This window comes from Leptinotarsa decemlineata, unplaced genomic scaffold (genome assembly GCF_025532065.1).
Source record: "Leptinotarsa decemlineata unplaced genomic scaffold, Ldec_3_MD MMD2_P_RNA_scaffold_12, whole genome shotgun sequence".
NCBI classification, from domain to species: Eukaryota; Metazoa; Arthropoda; class Insecta; order Coleoptera; family Chrysomelidae; genus Leptinotarsa; species Leptinotarsa decemlineata.
Window position 1 is genome coordinate 7,675,193 of NW_027412526.1, and position 18,889 is coordinate 7,694,081.

Consider the following 18,889-nt stretch of genomic DNA (forward strand, 5'->3'; position numbering starts at 1 on the left):
CTACGAAACCTACTTCAATACTCGCAATCGCGTCCGCTTTCCGGTTCGAAGCTTCGTAGCGTTTTTTAAGATGGCGTTCTTTAGCTTCGACCATATTCCATGGGGATTTTTGAACGTAGCCTCGCGATATGAAATTTCAAATAGAAACAATAAAAAATTACTTTTTGTATTAGAGTCCTGTTTTCCTTATTTAAAATAAGGTATAAACATAATAACAGAGAAAAAGTTGGGAAGGAAACCTAAAAAATGCAATCCATTATGAAAGGTAAAACGAATAAAGATGTTCACTCGATTAAAAAAATTTTGAAAATATTTTCCTACAAAAGAATTAGGTAAGTTCCTAGATCTTTCCATTATAGAAGCCTCGTGAACCATTTCCGAACCCGCTACTCACGGATATAGGTATCCGTGTCATCCAATTTACATAAAATAGATATTCAATAATTTCATTGTCTAGAAAAATGCAAAACCTGCCGGTGTCTTATTGGATTTTCATCTGAAATGAGTTGAAAGGAGAAATCAAAGAATTGAAGCATAATTATTTAAGGTCAGTTATCTCGATTCACATCTTAGATTAATAATATAAAGACATTCAGTCTGTCATAGAACAATTAGAAAATTGTTTGCAAAAAATTGAGTACGTTTTTGCAAAATACGATAAAATTCAACCAAGATTAGATTTTTTGGTAGGTACTGAAAAGTAGCTAATAGAGAAGTTGAAAACTTGGGCTAAAAAAGCTGCATACTGAGCTCAGTTGACGGCGATGGAACCTCTAGTAATAGGTAATTCTTTGAATCGACAGAACATTACCCAAAATCATTCAGGTAGTTTCAAATGACTTTTCTTCAGTTTGCGTATATTTTCCGGTGATTGTGATGAATCGTTATACTTTTGAGATGCGTTTTCTTTGCTTAGGCAAGAAATGTCAATTTGTCAGTTATACAGAAATTGTATCGTATGGAATCTAATACCTATTAGGCATGATGCTCAAAGGTTAATTAACTAAAATCTTTTGTGGGTGGTGAAACTTATGTCCCCTTTAATGAAGAGAAAAGAACGCATATAAGAAGTGTCCCTTTGAAAAAATGCAACGCGGTTGGATGCGAAAGTACAGTTGGTGTTGTTTAAAATATTGATACTTCGTTTTTTGAATCGAAGGAAATTCTGTTCAAATTGAAAATAAATTGATAGATATAGCTCTTACTACATGATAGGAGATCATCATAAAAAATTAAAATAAAAAGTTCATATGTTTTTTACTGCTTTTATTTGTGACTAACGTTACTGCAGTTTCGTCCTATCAAGACATATTCAAACGAATACAATAAAGAATATTACTGGAGTTTTATCCCAACACCAAACCGTTATTTTCAACATCTAGACGCGTGTTTCAATCGCCAAGGGAACATCTTCAAGAGAAAGATTAAAAGATTCATCTTTAAGAGGAAGACTAATCTTTAAGAAGAAGATTAATCTTTCAATCTTTCTATTGAAGATGATCACATGGTGATTGAAACACGTTTCGAGGTGTTTAAAATAACGGTTTTGGTATAGTAATCTATAGAATTAATTTTAGAAGTAAGTACTGATTACTACTGAAGGATTGTGAATTCAATGCTCCAGTCTTTAGATTAAATAAAAGAGAATTATCGTTACGAAAGCTATAAAAGAAGGTTATGAATTGGAGTTTTGAAACAACTCATTCCTTATATCTGCAAAAGACTGCGAACTGCTTCATTTCAAATTTTAAAATTTGTATATGAAGAACTACATTAGATACTTTGTATCTAATCATTAGTATACTTTGTTCAAAAAGTTCGGTAGTAGTTTTTTGGATATCAATTCACTAGTCCATCTGTATGCATACTTCAGGTTTGTAGGTAAAATATAATTTCCACTCTTATGTCATAATAATGTGTTTCATATAAAAATCAAAGAGAATTTGCTACGATAACTAGATTTATCAATTGTGAATATTATTAACTGTCAAGTATACCAAAAAAGTCTTAACTATTCTTTCACGTCTTTTTGAGAGTTTCCATTACTAGATGTAAACATTGATCACAGTGATTCTGATCGGAGTATATAGTTCTTATATGATGGTATGATGATTTATAAAATTACTATTTACCCCTCTGAACTTACCAACTATTTATTATCTTTAAAAAGTGCGTTTGCGAACGTACCTAATTTACGTAGTCTTCATACTACGAATTTCGTAGCAGAATGTCGTGACATACTTGTCAGCTGTCAATGTTGGGACGCCATCTAATTTATTTTTATTTTTGTTATTGTAACATTGAAACGAGGTGGTGACAAATTCATGGAAGAAAATATAAGTGGAACTGTAGACTATGGTGCTCATTTTCGACTTCACAAACATTGATACATACTGGCTACAGTTACTAATTGAATTATTTTAGTTATTCAATTTTTCAATATATCCAGCACCTGTGGCCTCATCAGCCTATACCTATCGACACTAAGCAGCAATACGAGTTTTATTTCTTCATCTGCGGCACTCCCACGGTATTGACGATACACCAGTATTGCATTACGCTCTGGGGCATATTGAATCCTTTGTAAGAATGAGAGGTACCAAATGGCTAGATTTCAACTAAACAGTTTTGATAGATTAGGCGACAACAAATAATAGGTTGACTATAAAGAAATGAAAACAGTGTGTGTTATAGATGTAATCACAATGATATTGAGATGGAGTAAGATTGACAGATGAAATAGAGTGAATATAGAAAAAAATAGTTAGGGTCATCACCTTATGATGCCTACTTGGTTGAGGATGGATCTCCATTAATACTTTTCACATCAATTTTCAACGCCCCCTTCACTTGGCATAATTAATGTACTTGATATTTAGACAAATATTTTGTTGGAAAGAATTAGCAGCTAGCTGGGCTGTGATAATTTGTGCACAAAAACTTTGGTGAAACGGAACTTCTTTTGAAGTACAGAAAACAATTCAACTCAAACAGAACTATCAAATTTGACAACTAATAAAAGAATCGTAAACCATCAACCATCAAAATAAAAACCGAAGGCGACTCAAATATTTTGAAATATTTATAACAATTTATTTCCTACACAATTATTTGGTGGATTTATCTCATAAACATTTTTGTAATTTTTAAAGGTCAATAAATATCTTATCTCGTCTTATCAATGAATTCATGTTCAAAATCTATCATTTGAATTTAATTACCATTCAACTGTACTTTATGATTTATAGAGAACCTGTGAAGTTGAATATTTAAACAAATGCTATCTGTATTCCAAATATGATGGTTTAAACGTGATATTTTTCCAAACTAGTTATTTTTATTGGCATTTCAAATGGAAAATGTGTTGTATAGCGATTATAGATAACATATTCTGCTTATGAAGGTCAACTACAATAATTAGCCTTTTTTTGTTGTACGTGCATAAAAAATTTCATTTTTAGAATATAGCTTCATTCTCATCTCGGCGCCATTTTTCTAGTGCCTTAGGCAGGTAGATTGTAATGTAATGATTTTCTATAACTAAAGAAGAGCTCATTTAAGAGCAGTGGTCAGTAGATATTGACATGAATGAATCCAATAATATTGAACATTTCTTCATCATACAATGGAAAAACAATTCATTTCAAAATAAAGTATATACAATGATGTGTAGTTCATGCAAAGAAATAACATCCAGACAGAAACTGGAAAAAAAGCCCTCTCGAAACAACTACTTTCATATAATTCGTAATTACATGAAAGAAAAAATACTTTCAGAAAAACTACTTTTATATGAACATTCAATTGTATAAAAAATACTTTTCGCTATTCAGTTTGTAATCAAACATTCGTTATGGAATTGAAACAGATATCATTCATAGCATTGCTACATAATATAGTATACGAAGGGAGTAATATTTGACTTACATGGAACACTGTCATCCTTGCCTTATTGCCTCTTCAGCAACAATTTGGATAACATTACAAGATGAAGCACTCAATATAACTTCTGCCAGATGGGATGAAACTTGCCATCCAATATTTGAAAGTCTCAAACTAATGACACTGTATTCAGTTATTGTTTATGAAAACCTACTACATATTTGACTAAATATTAATAATTATACCTCTCGTACAGACATACCCCATCAGACCTTGTCATGCAAGCAAATAGACTGGAAGCGACTGACAATATTGACCTTAAGCTATACAATACTAGACTCTCGCAAATTGTCATTTAAAAGATTTAAGTACTTACAGAAGTTTTTCTAACTGTAAATCCTTTGTATGACATCTATGGAATTGTCCAAATGAATAGAGATGCCTTCAAAGTGGACACCTGAACAAAATGTTCCCAGTTGAGTAATACTGACAGATTACATTCAACGCACTGAACATTCTATTATTAATAATGTTGAATCGTTTTGGAAATTTATAAGCAGTAAAAGGGAAAATAACACTATACCTAATACAATAACTTCTGGTAATCGTACTGCTACCAATGGGATCGATATTGCCAACCTTTTTGCTAATCAAATTTCTTCCGTCTATACAAGTCAATCTTTACATCCTTATGATACCAATATTACATTAATGGTCAATGTGACCAATTATCACATTGAAATCTCTAAAATTTACGAAAAACTGTCCGAACTTAATATCAACAAAGGCCCCAGTCCTAATGGAATTCTTCCAACTTTTCTTAAATCATTTAGCTTTATTTTAGCTCGACCACTTTTCCATATATTTAATAATTCCCTTTCATCTGGCAAATTCCTGGACTATTGGAAAACCTTATATGTCACCTAGGTTGGGTTTTCTGTCTGATGCTCTGTCTAAGGGTTTGCAAGTTGACTGTGTGTACACTGATTTCTCCAGAGCTTTTGACAAAGTTAATCATGAGCTATCGATCCATAAACTTTGTTTATATGGTGTTGATGGTCAATTTATTTTAATGAGTATGTATTCGTATTTTTTACTTCTCAACTTACGACCATCGTTGATTGTCGAATCTTAAGATATATGTAGCCTGATTTCAATTGCGCCATTTGTTTTGACATGCCTATAAACCTTGTGTTTTTCAAGACGAATAAATATATTAGTTACTCATGTCATCAATCTGGAAAATAATTTTAGGAGAGATCAGTTTTTGAGAAAGAAAGGTTTTCTCTTTCTTTTTTTGGAAGATTCCCAAATTTTTTGTATAAGATGGAGAAGTAGAGCCAAAACCTTTTTTTGCCAAAAATGAATCTCTCATAAAAAAACCCTTTTAATTCAATATTAAACACAAATTTATTTTGTATTGAGTTTTGACCTGGGATATTTGTAGTCCTTTAGGGAAATAGAAAGGACTTTTTAATTCCTACAGAACATAATGATTCCGGAAGGATACTGCAGAGTTATCACAAATTTGGATCTATTTTCATCTAACGTTTACAACTGAGCTTTCTATTGTAAATAAATGTCATTATCTATTCTAAAATAGTAGGCACTACATTCTCAGAAATGTTATTGCATTAAAACGAAAACATTGTTGACAGGTTGTGATTCTAGATATATTTTATCATCTGATAAACTTATTGAATTTGTTAATATATATAAAAAAAGTAATACAAATTATGAAACAGCAAACATTAATTGGCGCATTTACTTTTTCAGCTGCACAAAAACCTGTAGCACAACATTATTTGAAGATCTTGATCTGCCAATGTCCTCTTTTTCATAGAATAAAATATATAGAATGATAAAATATATAGAAACACAACCTGATAACAATGTTTTCGTTTTAATGCAATAATATTTCTGAGAATTCAGTGCCTACTATTGTGGAATTTTAGTATATTTATAAATATTTCACATATACTGTGTATCATAATTTAATAATTGTTGACATTTTCAAAGACGAAATTTGTCTTTAGAAATGTTTTGGCTTTTTTTATATTATGAGGATGGAGAAGTAGGAAGTCAAAAACTTTCTTTCCCAAAAATTAATCTGTCACCTCAACCACCGAGTCCCTGCATTTCAAACCTGTAATATCTACCAAAATATTCATTTAAATTACATGCTGTAAAGAGCCATATTGATCTATATTAAAGGCACAACGTATTTAAGGTACTTAATCGAATAAGGATTAATGATGTATTGCTTAAAATCGCTTCGTAAAAAAGTAAAGGATAGAAAATGGTTATTCCTAAGATATAGACAGTGTTGGTGGTTTGACCAATCAACCGACAACTGCGGTGGCAGAAATTTGGGAAGCAAACCTGGAATGTCATCGAAAAACGAATCCACGTTTTTAGAAATGATATGAAATCGAGAAGGGTTAATGCAGTCAAGCTGCTGGAAAATAATTCCATGAAAATCAAAATATAAATAAATAAGTACCATTCTGATCATTCCCATATTGATTTAAATTTAAGAGCCACCGGTAGACAGCTGTTTCAGACTATTGGGCATCGTCAGTACCGGGCAGGCGGTCCTCGATTGAAGACAAAACCAAGAAAAGTACTTAATAGAAATAACTGTGTAAACGCAAGCGAGACATAAGTGGAACCACCTATTGGTGTGATAATGAAGTCTTGGATCTTGGACTCACGCTCTGGGCATGAATCTCACTGCTCTTTTTTGAATTGTGAAAACTTGACTCATTAAGTTTTGACAGCTGCTCCCCCAGAAACAAACTCGGTCACGCAAGTGGAATTCACGAAGTGCAGAGTATTCTTTTTTGGCTGAGTGATGGTCCAAAGAGTTAGAGATAGACCTTATGACTTAAAAATCTTTAAACATGATTTATTACACTGTATTGTATGCATTACAATTAAAAAAAAAACAAACACATTTATGTACAATATTCAAATTCGAGTAAACATTTCATCGCCTGGTCTTTGACAGGGCCGTGGATTGAGTCTGTTTATTTCCAGACAAAACCACAAAAGGAGACTGTGACTCCTTCTGCTTGGCCTGGAGCATGTTCAGAGTCCCCAGAGGCGTATCTGTTGAGCTCATCTTCTTCATGAGCTGCTCCTGTACCCCCTTCTTGATCCTCTTCTCTATCTTGTTTTTACTAGGTCCCTTTCCGTGAAACTTGTGAGACAAGTACCTAAATGCCTCTTTCGAGCTGAGAATGTGACCATCGTCGTCGATGTACTCCAGCTTGACGTTCGGTTTGAAGCTCTCTTTCTCCCTAAACTCCGTTATGGGCCCAGCATAGCGCTCCCGTCTGTTCTGCCTATCTCCTCCGTCTTCACCGTACGACTTATCTTCAATGGAGTAGTGCTTGGCTTGCAAATGGGCAAAGCGAGAGTTGGAAGGTCGATTGTTTTGCTCCTTGTCAAGGTAGCCTTTGCTCATGGCAAGCTTTAGAGCAGCCCCAACGCCAGTGCTTACATCGGGCTCTTCGTCTAAGATTTGTACATCTTGTGGGTTGATTTGCGATGAGTCAATGCCTTGATTGGACGGGTCCACAGAGTTCCAGCCATTGGTAGGCTCAATGATTTCACAGTCGTCGTCACTGTTTTCTTCAGCCATAATAGTGTCTTTTTCGTAGTCCTCCATAAGCTCATCAGCCTCTTCTCTGTTGCCAGATTTTCCATAAGTTGGGATATCTCCTGCAAAGATACATTAATTCTTCATAAGATAAAATTAATTTATTGACATGAGAATCCCATTGCAATAAAAATATTAAGACATTTCAACCTAACCTAACCTAACCCCTTGAAAACTGAAACTATCATTGCAAAGTATATTCAAGTTCGTTATATTGGTCCTTTGAGCCGGATTAATAAAACTTATAACTCAGCCAAGTTTAGTTTAAGCTAGTTTTTTTAAATAAAAAATCAAGTAATCTTTATTAAAATATTCTCATTACTCTGATTGAATTGAGGTGTTTGGATAATTGAATAAGATAAGATATTTAATTAAATAGGATCCCCTTATGTACATACATGATTTCATATTATAAAATTTACAAAATACAATTTGATAAAAATCAGTTACCAAAACTTAATTGTAATATTAGGTATTATCAAGAATCAAATATAAAATGTAATATAAAATGTGATTAATAAAAAGACAAATAATAAGTGACATTAGCTAGTAATAAAAATAATAATAGCCACAGAAAACTCATTTGAAATGCCATAAAACAACTAATATAATTGTTGGCCATCTCTTGATAGAATGTATGACAACAATTTCATTTTGAAGCAATATATTGATTACATTGCTTTATTTCCTCTGGTAGTTGATTACATTCATTCAATCCTTTGAAAAATACAGATTTCATTGAACTCTTCAGCTTTGTCCTATCGATATGAAAATTATGTATGGACTGTGTGTTATAGTTATGGAGATTACTGTTGTATACAACAAATTGTTGAAGTATTAGGCAACATATTCCTCGTGATTTTAAAGACAAATAACATGGCCATATAATAGATCTACTGATTGCCATTTCAATTCTGCGAGCATTGTTTTTATTGGGGTGTGTCTGTTGTATTGTAAAATTACTTGCATTCTTATGTTCTGCAATTTTTGTAATATTTGGATTTAATTTTTTTGCTTCAATGTGGTACAACTTCTAGATATAATCAAACATTTGACAGGCAAAATGTTACATCAAAATTTTGAGACTAAATACTATGCTGATAACCTGTTATGAAATACATATATAGGGTCTTTGAAAACCCTGTGCAAGCGACATGAAATAAAACCAATATCTACACAATTTACTTTCTTACCTAAAGTTCTGCAAAACTCCGCTGTTGCATTCAAAACAATAGTTCCTCCATCGACATTTTCCTCTTCAGGTTCCGTCTTAACTTCTGTTTTGATTATATCAGCAATAACGTCTTCTTTTTGTTTTTTCCTTCGCATATTGTGTAAGGCTCTCTCCAAGAGAGAGTCGTTTTCTTCTTCCAGTTTGATATCGGTAGGAATGTTCACTGCTGGTAAGTCGTCTATGTCATAGTCGGTCTCGTTCTTGATTTTCGGTCTTCTAGATCCTATCGCCTCAATACCCGCATTGTCAGGTTTTATTTCGTTCATAGTGAGGAGCTTTCCTTTAGATCTTATACTCCTGACTTTCTTTTTCTTCGGTTTCTTGAACTTGGCCAATTCTTCTTCATTGTAATAATCCGAAACTAAGGTCAGATTTTTATCTGCAATACTTTCCAGTTTATTTTTGTTTAGTTTAGCTTTCAACGTTTCCATGGCTGCTTGCTTTCGCTGAACGCCGTTATCGTAACCGATTTTAAATGAACTCGCGACCTCTTCATTGTATTTTGAAAGCACAGGTTTTTCTTGAAAATTTCCATATTCATCGAACTCGTCTTCGTAGGTGTTGTGTACGGTCTTTTTATTTTCAATATTCTGAAAAGTAACTATACATTACCACAAAATACAAATTTAGTCCTCGGAAAAACAAAAAAAATTAATGTTGCTCATCAAGAAGGATGTCAAGTTGAAATCTATAATGAGACACATTTATAAGAAACTAAATATTTCGAAATAAAATCTCAAAATATTCATCTCTCCCAACTACCTACACCATAGGTTCCAGTAAATGCTTGCCGGAAAACAACTACTTCCCCGGCTAATATGCCGGATATTGACCTTTATGCAAGATACCACACAGAGGTTAGTCTCGCAGATGTTTCTCATTCAGCAACAGGATAATGCTGAAATTATTTGAGTAGATTACCCCTACAGACCATTTTGGAGGTACTACCTCTAATCAGTGTAGAAAAGGTCTGACAGCAAGGTGTTTGGGACTCCATTAATTTCAGGATATACCAAAAATGATTAGATAAAACGCTAGCACAAGGAATAAATATTACTGGAGTTTTTTCCCAACACCAAATCGTTATTTTTAACACCTCGACACGTGTTTCGATCACCAAGTGATCATCTTCAAAGAGGAAGATTTAAAACTATAAACTAAGTTTATAGTTTAGAAGATTAAAACCATAAACTAAGTTTATAGTTTTAATCTTCCTCTTTGAAGATGATCACTTGGTGATCGATTGGTTAAAAATAATGATTTGGTGTTGGGAAAAAACTCCAGTAATATTCATTACTTCACCAAAGGTTCCAAACAGTGCATCATAAGCTAGCACAAGGTATTATATCCAAGGGGAACAAAATAGAAATTGACGAATAAATAAATATTCTTTGAGAAAAATGAAAATTCACCTTCTACAGTGCAGAAAATTTGAAAAGGACAGTACTTGAGCTACTCACTGTAGAACCAGAACCAAATATAAACCTAGTGTTCCACAAACAAGAATAAATAATCAGCAAGATGGATGTCCACCTCTTCAACAGCTTGCCATCTCATTTCTAAAATTTACCATCTACTCATTACGAACGGTACACAAAAAATGTGGGAATCTTACATTTTTTGGAAGTCAAAACTTTTCTCTCCCAAAATCCAATCTCTACTAAAAATACACCCCTTTCAATTTAAACAAGATTCCTATGGCTGGAATTTAATCAAATAAGCGAATGAATGTCATTACATACTGTCACTGATGATAGGAGTAGATTAAACTCATTCGTCCAGAATTGATTTTCACATATCTCTGCGTGAAAATATCTCAACTATTTTGAATTTAGTCACTCTACAGGAACATAGGACGTTAAAGTATCAGTTATTATTACACAAAATCAGGTGAGCTGGTAGGTACTTGAGTTATACAGCATTGTTGGGTTATGTTGAATTTGTTTCTAATGTATAATTTTTATGTAAAAAGTGAGTGTTAATATCCGACTAATTAAAAAAAATATCAGAAAATCTCTTACCTTTTTATATCTTTCATCATCGATCATATTGACATTGACTAGAACGTCTTCATCATCTTCCAGGACACCTTTATCTTTCAGAGTAAGTACTACCGACCTTCCTTCACCAAAAGAGTCAAGGTCGTGTTGTACTGTTAATCCTTTCAAATGCTTTGCGGTATATCCGGACCTCATTTTCTCACGCCTCTCTGACTCAACTATATCATTAATTCCAAACTGAGAGTCCAGTTCTTCCAACATTCGTGCCTACAAGTAAAATAATAACTTCATCATTTCAAATAGATATTGGTACAGAGCTGTTCAGTATCAATTAGTACTTTTGCTGTCATATAAAAGGACTCATAGTAGCATTAGTATGGAATTGGTACTGCAAATATTTTAGATACTTTCAAAACAAATCACTGATACCAGTAAATGTAGTTGAAGTTAGGTCGGTTTTCATTTTGGAAAAATTATGAATACCAGTTCTTATTAAAAACAAACTTTAAATTGAGTGACTACACAAGGAAAAAATAATTTGCAATGTCACGAAATACTCTTACAGAAACTTCAGCACTACAGAATTAGAGGAGTTGCCCCTGAATGGTGTAATTCCTTCCTATCAAGCTGAAGCTATATGGTAAAAACAACAATACTCTTTGAAAAAGCGTATATGAAGACTGGCGTCTCTCAAGGCTCAATACTGGGTCCGCTCTTCTTTTTTGTGTACATTAATGATTTGCTAAAAGTCAAAATATCTGCACAGTTTACACTGTATGCTGATGACACCACTATAATATAGCATAATTCGAATCTAGAATCCTTAAATAAATTAATTCATAATAATGTCAACGTAATTAGAAAATGGAGTAACTCATACAGCTTTCTTTCAATGTCTCGAAGACCAATGTTTTCGCTTTCAAAGGACGGAATGTTGGGTTTTATGAAATGTGCAAAGCAAATATTCATATGATAAATCTGATTGTGTAAGTTGAGGTTTAATAATATTGGAGACTGATCTCACAGAAACATAGTATCTTTTCCTTTTTATACCCCACTTTTTATTCTATGGATAATAGTTTAGAATTTTATCCCTAAATAAATAAAACTACCTACTCTTTTCTCTGCGTCCTTTTTGGCTTTATCGATCTCTCGACTTTTATCTACCCAAGACAGAATATCATCTTCATCATCACTGCCTTCTCCGAGAGTTTTCACCTTTGAATATTTATTATTCAGCTGCCTCTTCTCTCTGATCTCACTGAGTTTCGCCCTTAATTTTTCTTGCTGCGCCTTCAACTGTAAGTTTTCAGCAGGCTTATGATAAAATTCACCTAAGTCATCTTTTTTCAACTCATTATTACCTTTCTTGTTTGAATTGGTACTTGAATTACTTGCCGAAGAAGCCACCTGAAGAGGCTTTAAACCTAGTTTAGCTCGAAGCTTGTTTGTTTCTTCAATGGAAAGACTTTCGGCACCTTGACTTGAGCTGGCAGCTTCGATGTCTTTACTGCTGTGTTGTGGCAATGTTGGTAGAGGTGGCACTGCAGGTGGAGATGGTGGAGCCTGTTGGGCATTTTCGACAATTTCAACAACGTCGGAACCTGAAAAGTAGAGTTAATAATAATTATGCTTATTTTCATTTGACTTTTTATATTAACTGGAAGGTTATAGATTTTTATTGATGTCATAAAAGGTCCTTTATGAACTTGTGTTAGATGAGCTGTGAGTAAGTAAAGTTTGTCCCTGTTTCTAGTAATATACTTATTTACATCTTTGAAAGTTGGAAATTCATTTATATGTTTCTTTACATAACAAGCAGCCTCGATAATATATAGACTGATGACAGTTAAAATTTTTTCATTATTAAATACAGAGTGACACAAGTCGGTGTGTTTGAGATTGATCATTCTTCTGAGGATACGTTTCTGGAAAATTAGTACTCGTTTGATATTTGTACAATTTCCCCAGCATAACAATCCATATGTTAACTTGGAATTAACGCATCCATGATAATACATTTTCACAGTGGATTTTTTATGCAGTTGTGAAATCGCATAGTTCCATAGTGAAAGCTCTTTAACCAATTTTTCAACAGGAGTGTCTCACGTAAATCTGTTATTTAGGTGCAAGCCAAGGAATTTAACGTTTTCAATATGTTTTAAAGATTAATTTGGTTTTTGGGAAAGAAAGTTTTTGGCTTTCTACTACTCCATCTGATACAAAAAAATGGATGAGAGAATCTTCCAAAGAAAGGAAGGATTAATTAATTTGAAAATAAGTAACTATACATGGATGTGTAAATCATGCAAAGAAGTAGTAGAAAGCCAAAAACTTTCTTTCCCAAAAATTAATCACTCCTAAAAATGTAACCCTTTCAAATTAATTTGGTATTTCTCTTGTTCGCAAAATCAGCCTAAAATACATCAAATCCGTTTTACAGAGGTTTAATTTCGAGTCATTCGCAATGCACCAAGTTTTCATTTGACTAATGCAATATGTGAAATTTTTCAAAAGCTGTTCATCACTCATTGCCTGTATAATAGAGGACGTATCATCAGCACAAAGGGTTAGTAATAGCAATGGGTGATGAACCGTATCGAAGTCACCATGCATACCATCCACACATTTTGTGTGGTCTCGACACAATATGAATGCAGGTATGCTCAAAAAAAGACAGTGACCCCCAATTATTCAAGATGCACTACAGTATAAAATATGTTGCCAGACTACGTGAACTATATTGGAATTTTGATTCAAACTAGTATTTCTTTCTGTTATACCTTCATTTCTTCTTGCTTTAATTTCATAGATATGAGTTCTCCCTGTAAAACACCTAGTATTCCTGAGATTTAAAAATTTTGGAATAGAAAATTACATTATTCCTTACCATCAGACTCGTAATTATATTTCGAAGATTTTTCCTCTGGTTCATAACGTCTTCTGGACGAATTTTCCTCGGTTTCATAAACATGTTTAGAAGACTTATGTTTCTTTTCTTTATGATGATGCTTCTTGTGTTTATGTCTCTTATCCCTTGTGCTATCATGCGACTCTTCGCGACGACGCTTACGGGACTCCTTATCTTTTTTCTTGGTGCTGGAACCCATTTTCAATTATAATTTTATAATATCTTTATTTTGAAATAGGTTTTTCCAAATTGCGAAACTTTAACACAATTTTGTCAATTGCTACTTGTGTTTGTCAATGTCAATGTCAATTATCTGGACAATATTGACAGCACCAAACCGCAGAACCACATACACAGAATGACAAATAGGCCACAGTACAAGTCACTTGAAATACTGAACGTAAATATTCTTACATAAGTTATATAACCAACGCTTAGGTATATCAAGGCCTATTTTCTACCTAAAGTAAGGTAGAAATAACAAATTATTACTTCTTCTAAGAACACTTCTGTTTAATTTAGGGTCAATGTCTAGGGACCATAGTCTGAGCCGTAAAATGAAAAAGGCATACTATTCTCAGTGACAAATAATAATAGCAGTGAACTTTTTCTGACTAAATTTCAATAATATCGTTTGGAAACTTATATTTCATAAGCAACGACGTCACATATAATAGCATTCGTATTACATAGAAACCTTATCAAAAAATCAACAATCTATCTCTCCCATTCCTCAAACTAACATCTTACAAATGTTGTGTTCATTTTTAAAAATCTGCAGATACAGATTGATACCTCGTGATCACAGAGTCGACGGTGCGAAATATATTTAACGAACGCTCGATACTATCTGAATGTCAAGTCGATATTTATGGTGTTATTTATTAAAACAACACCTCTAATATATGATCGATTGAGTTTTTTCCACAACAGCACTGTAATTTTAAATTTCTTTCGAAAATGCAAACATTTCTTCACAACTACTTGAGAATGACTAGAGTTCTCTCTTTATTTCTATTGGTCGTTGCTTTCTATTCAGGCGCAGTTGATCATAATGGCTACTGACAAAGTAGGCATCATTTTGTCAATAAGAATGTGTATGAAGTGAACTTTTGACAAAACGGGATCTCTACTAAGTAATTGCCATATTCAATCTTGACATTCTCCACAAAACCGTTTTCGAGAGAGAAAATTATAATTCCTATTGACTTTATAGCAAATAATGAAACAAAGTTGAAAGTTACATATTTTCGCATAATCAATAAACTTCAATTTACTATTTGAAAATTTTCCAAAATGAGTTTTCCATTCAAGTATCTGAAACAAATAACATCTCCATAATACAAAAAATGTTGATAATATAATATTTAATGGACGTGTTTATGGCTTTGTATGTACTTGATCTGGATGGTTTGAATTATTTTCCAATATTATGTAATGGAACAGTAAAAGACATTGTGAATAGTGTTAACTTTTTTGTCAGTATTAATTATTAAATATTCCTTTCTCAAACAATTATCATTGTTTAACGTTCTATCATTTCTACCTACGTAGGTAGGTACTCGTCTCATTTTTCTTAATCAGATTCAACATCATATTTCCGTAGTATCATTATAATTTCAATATTTTCTCCTGTCCGAAGTATGTAGACAATATTTATAGTTTTCCTTACACCTGACGTTCGAATTACAATGCCTAGATGTCGCACACTCCATGGTCTTCCCCTTCCACGAACCCTGGTTCTATGTCATCAGTCATCAGATCAAGTGTCAAGTGTCAATAATGTCATATTCAATTTGTGTTTGTCTTTATGTAATAAATAAGTTCAATAATCCGTTTCATTACTCAAATCAAATTATCATCGAAATAAAAAGTTGAACGGAGGGTAAATTCAAATTGAGCATCATTCTAATAAGTATGGCCGGTATTACAAAGTTAACGACAGGATTGACTGGTTTGGCCGTTGCACAAAATCCTCATCACACCCTTGGGATTTTGTATGGTAAACTTTTGAGAACTCTCCAAAAAATGCCAGAAAGTGCTGCTTACAGAAAGCACACCGAGGCAATTGTCAACGAAAGGTCACAAATTCTGAAGTCAACATCAAATTTGGAAATAATCGAAAAACAAATCGGATGTGGTCAAATAGAAGAAGTTATTGTACAAGCCGAAAATGAACTGATCCTAGCACGTAAAATGTTGGTTTGGAAACCTTGGGAACCTTTGATGAAAGAAGCCCCTGCTGGGCAATGGGCTTGGCCACCAGCTCAACCAAAGGCCTAGTTTTTCTAAATGTTATAGTTTTAATGTGTGGCAATAAATTATTGGTTGTTCTCATTTCTTTTTTTACACCTCAATAATTCAAATTCCTGTTAGTGGGGCCGTCAAACAGGGTAATGTATAAAAAAAGTAAAACTAAAATTAGAAAATTATGAAATGCCTCTTATAACATAAACCAAATAGAAAGAAAAAAAGTTCAATAATGTAGGTCTATACAAATCCAGTTGTTCATTAATTACTAAGGATCTTCATTAAGTAACGGACGAATCGATCAGAAAAAAAAGATCAGCTTATGTATATTTTATTTGTTTAATTGAAGTTTTGTTCGTGGAACTTAGTAGGTCCTGGTCCTGAAACCAGCAATCACAAAGATTCTTCCTGCTACCTTTGATTAAAAAATCTGAATGCTTATAGCATTTTATGTTAAATGATAACTGCTATAGTTGAATTGATTTAATTCTACATAGTGCAGATATAAAAAGTCGCCCTTCTTAGCCTTTGAACAGACAAGTGATCAAGATTGAAAAAAGTTTAGGTTAAAGGACATCATTTTTAGTATGGCATCACAATTTAACAGAAAGGGGTTTTTTGATACCTCATTTGATGAATGTTCCTGTTTATTCGACACGATCATCAGTCACTTGTTTGGTTTCCATTCCGAAATATGAAGAAGTCATTTTCAACAGGGTTAATTATTTGGCAATGAATAACTATTTTGCATCCACGGATTGGAATGTGTCTAATTCATCTACTGCCTTGGCTCAGTTTCATGGTACGATTTATTCTGCAATGCTTTTTTATTCCTGCCAAAGTAAGGAAATATTTCAAATCAAAAGGGTTTCATTTTTAGGAATTATAAAACAACTATAGAAATAAAAACAACAATAAAAATTTATTGGCGCTCCGGGGCAACTTCATTTATTCTAGTGGCGCATTTGCTTTTTCAGCTACAGGAAAACCCGGAAAAACTTGCAGCACCACATCTACCAATGTCCTCTCTCTCATAAAACAAAATTTAGGGTGTCTCCAGAGGCTCCAATAGATTCAATACATTGCCAGAACACTTCGTGACACGACTATCGTCAAACTTAAACCAGTCCGTTTCGTCTTTGACCAAGGCGTAATGATGACCAAATTCAACGCCAGAACCTCAGTGAACAATGTCTGCATGAATATTATAATAGTGGTCTGCTGGATTGAAATGTTCATCTATTTCGAACCTTCCAAAGAGTTTCTTGCTTCCGTCAGAGGTCGAGTCTTGTTTGAAGGAGAGATTCATTTTTGGGGAATAAAGGGGTATTGGCTTTCTACTCCTCCATCTTTATAAAAAAATGTGGGAGGCTTCCTTTCTTCCATTTATTGTAGGCGGAAAAGTAGAAAGCCAAAACCTTTTTTTATTCCAAAATATTCCACTTATTCAAATTGGTACAGCCCTGAACTCAAACAGTGTATTTTCTCAAAGAAAAGAGCTCATTAAAAAAATGTAAATTCTCAACTAGGCAATTTACAACTTATATTTGATTTGAAAGTAATATTAGTCGTTTTTGGGAAAGAAAGATTTTGGCTTTCTACTTCTCCATCTTTGTACAAAACAATGTGGTAATCTTCCAAAGAAATTCCAGACATAAACTGGAAGAAAAAGCCCTTTCGAAACAGCTACTTTCATTTAAAAATTGAATACAGAAAAGAAATTCTTTTGAAATTACTATTATATGAACACTGAATTATACAAATAACACTTTTCTCTATTCAGTTTGTATTCCAAACATTCGTTATGGAAATGAATCAGATATCAATCATAGAATTGCTACTTAACTTTTTTTATCAACGATTTTATAAGTCAAGTAACAAACTCAAAAAGGTAACAGTTCGCTGACGATTTCTAATTGTATCAGAAAATTTATTCTTCCCTAGATTGCTTGAGCCTTCGGAATGATTTGAATTAGTTGACTAACAATTATCGGTCATCAATTGAGTATAATTACTCCATAAATAGTTTACCTCTGAAATATGTTGAAAATAGTGCAGTAGTTATATTTGACACGAAATTGTCATCCACCGGTCACATTATCAGAATTGTACTAAAATATCTTGAACTCTTTTAGAGTTAGTTGAGGTTTTGTACTGTACAGTCCAATTTCAAGAATATTAAGAGAAGCAAATGATTTTTCTTAGGTTCCTACTATTCTGGGTTCAATTGCAAAATTATTTTTATAGCTTTTTTGGGAAAGAAAGTTTTTGGCTTTCTACTACTCCATCTTGATAGAGAAAAATGTATACATTTACTTCGTTTAAAATAGGTTACTTCCTTCCTTTCTTTGGAAGATTCTCACATTTTTCTGTCGATGTCTACCAGTGAGCATGACAGTGATCCATTTAAGTGAAATTTTTATTTTCATTTAGTATCTATATTATGTAGAGACCTGTGAATGATATCTGATTCAATTTCATAACGAATGTTTGGAATACAAACTGAGTAGAAAAAAGTGTTTTCTGTATAATTCAATGTTCATATGAAAGTATTTGTTTCGAAAGAATTTTTCTTTCGTGTAATTCAATGTTTATATGAAAGTAGCTGTTTCAGGAAGGCTTTTTCTTCCAGATTTGTGTCTGAAAGTTGCTTCTTTGCATGATCTACACATCTATGGTTACAGTTACTTCTTTTAAAATTGATTACTTCCTTCCATTCTTTGGAAAATTCCCACATTTTTTTGTATCAAGATAGAGTAGTAGAGAGATAAAAACTTTTTTTCCCAAAAAATTAGTCACTCCTAAAAATATAACCCTTCCATATTTTTATAGCCTCCAGTATCAATTTGCAGTTGTTTCAGTTTTTCCTTATATATTTACTTTCACCTTCAATATCATAAGAACTTAAATTCAAGATTAACTCTTTTACTAATTATAATGAATTAGGA

The 18,889-nt window shown here is 33.0% G+C and overlaps 2 protein-coding genes across 2 annotated transcripts; one reads left to right on the forward strand and one right to left on the reverse strand.

The window, feature by feature from the left end:
• Positions 1–6,774: 6,774 nt before the first annotated feature.
• On the reverse strand, positions 6,775–13,999 carry LOC111514665 (U4/U6.U5 tri-snRNP-associated protein 1). The gene is made up of 5 exons (XM_074173557.1): positions 13,671–13,999; positions 11,897–12,384; positions 10,802–11,047; positions 8,740–9,370; positions 6,775–7,608 (listed from the first exon to the last, which is right to left on the reverse strand). The coding sequence occupies exons 1-5, from the start codon at positions 13,888–13,890 to the stop codon at positions 6,872–6,874; spliced, it is 2,322 nt and encodes a 773-aa protein (XP_074029658.1). The 5' UTR covers positions 13,891–13,999; the 3' UTR covers positions 6,775–6,871.
• A 1,463-nt stretch (positions 14,000–15,462) lies between these two features.
• Positions 15,463–16,024, forward strand: ND-13B (NADH dehydrogenase (ubiquinone) subunit ND-13B). The gene has a single exon (XM_023170915.2). The coding sequence runs from the start codon at positions 15,609–15,611 to the stop codon at positions 15,972–15,974; it is 366 nt and encodes a 121-aa protein (XP_023026683.1). The 5' UTR covers positions 15,463–15,608; the 3' UTR covers positions 15,975–16,024.
• The last annotated feature ends 2,865 nt before the right edge of the window (positions 16,025–18,889 follow it).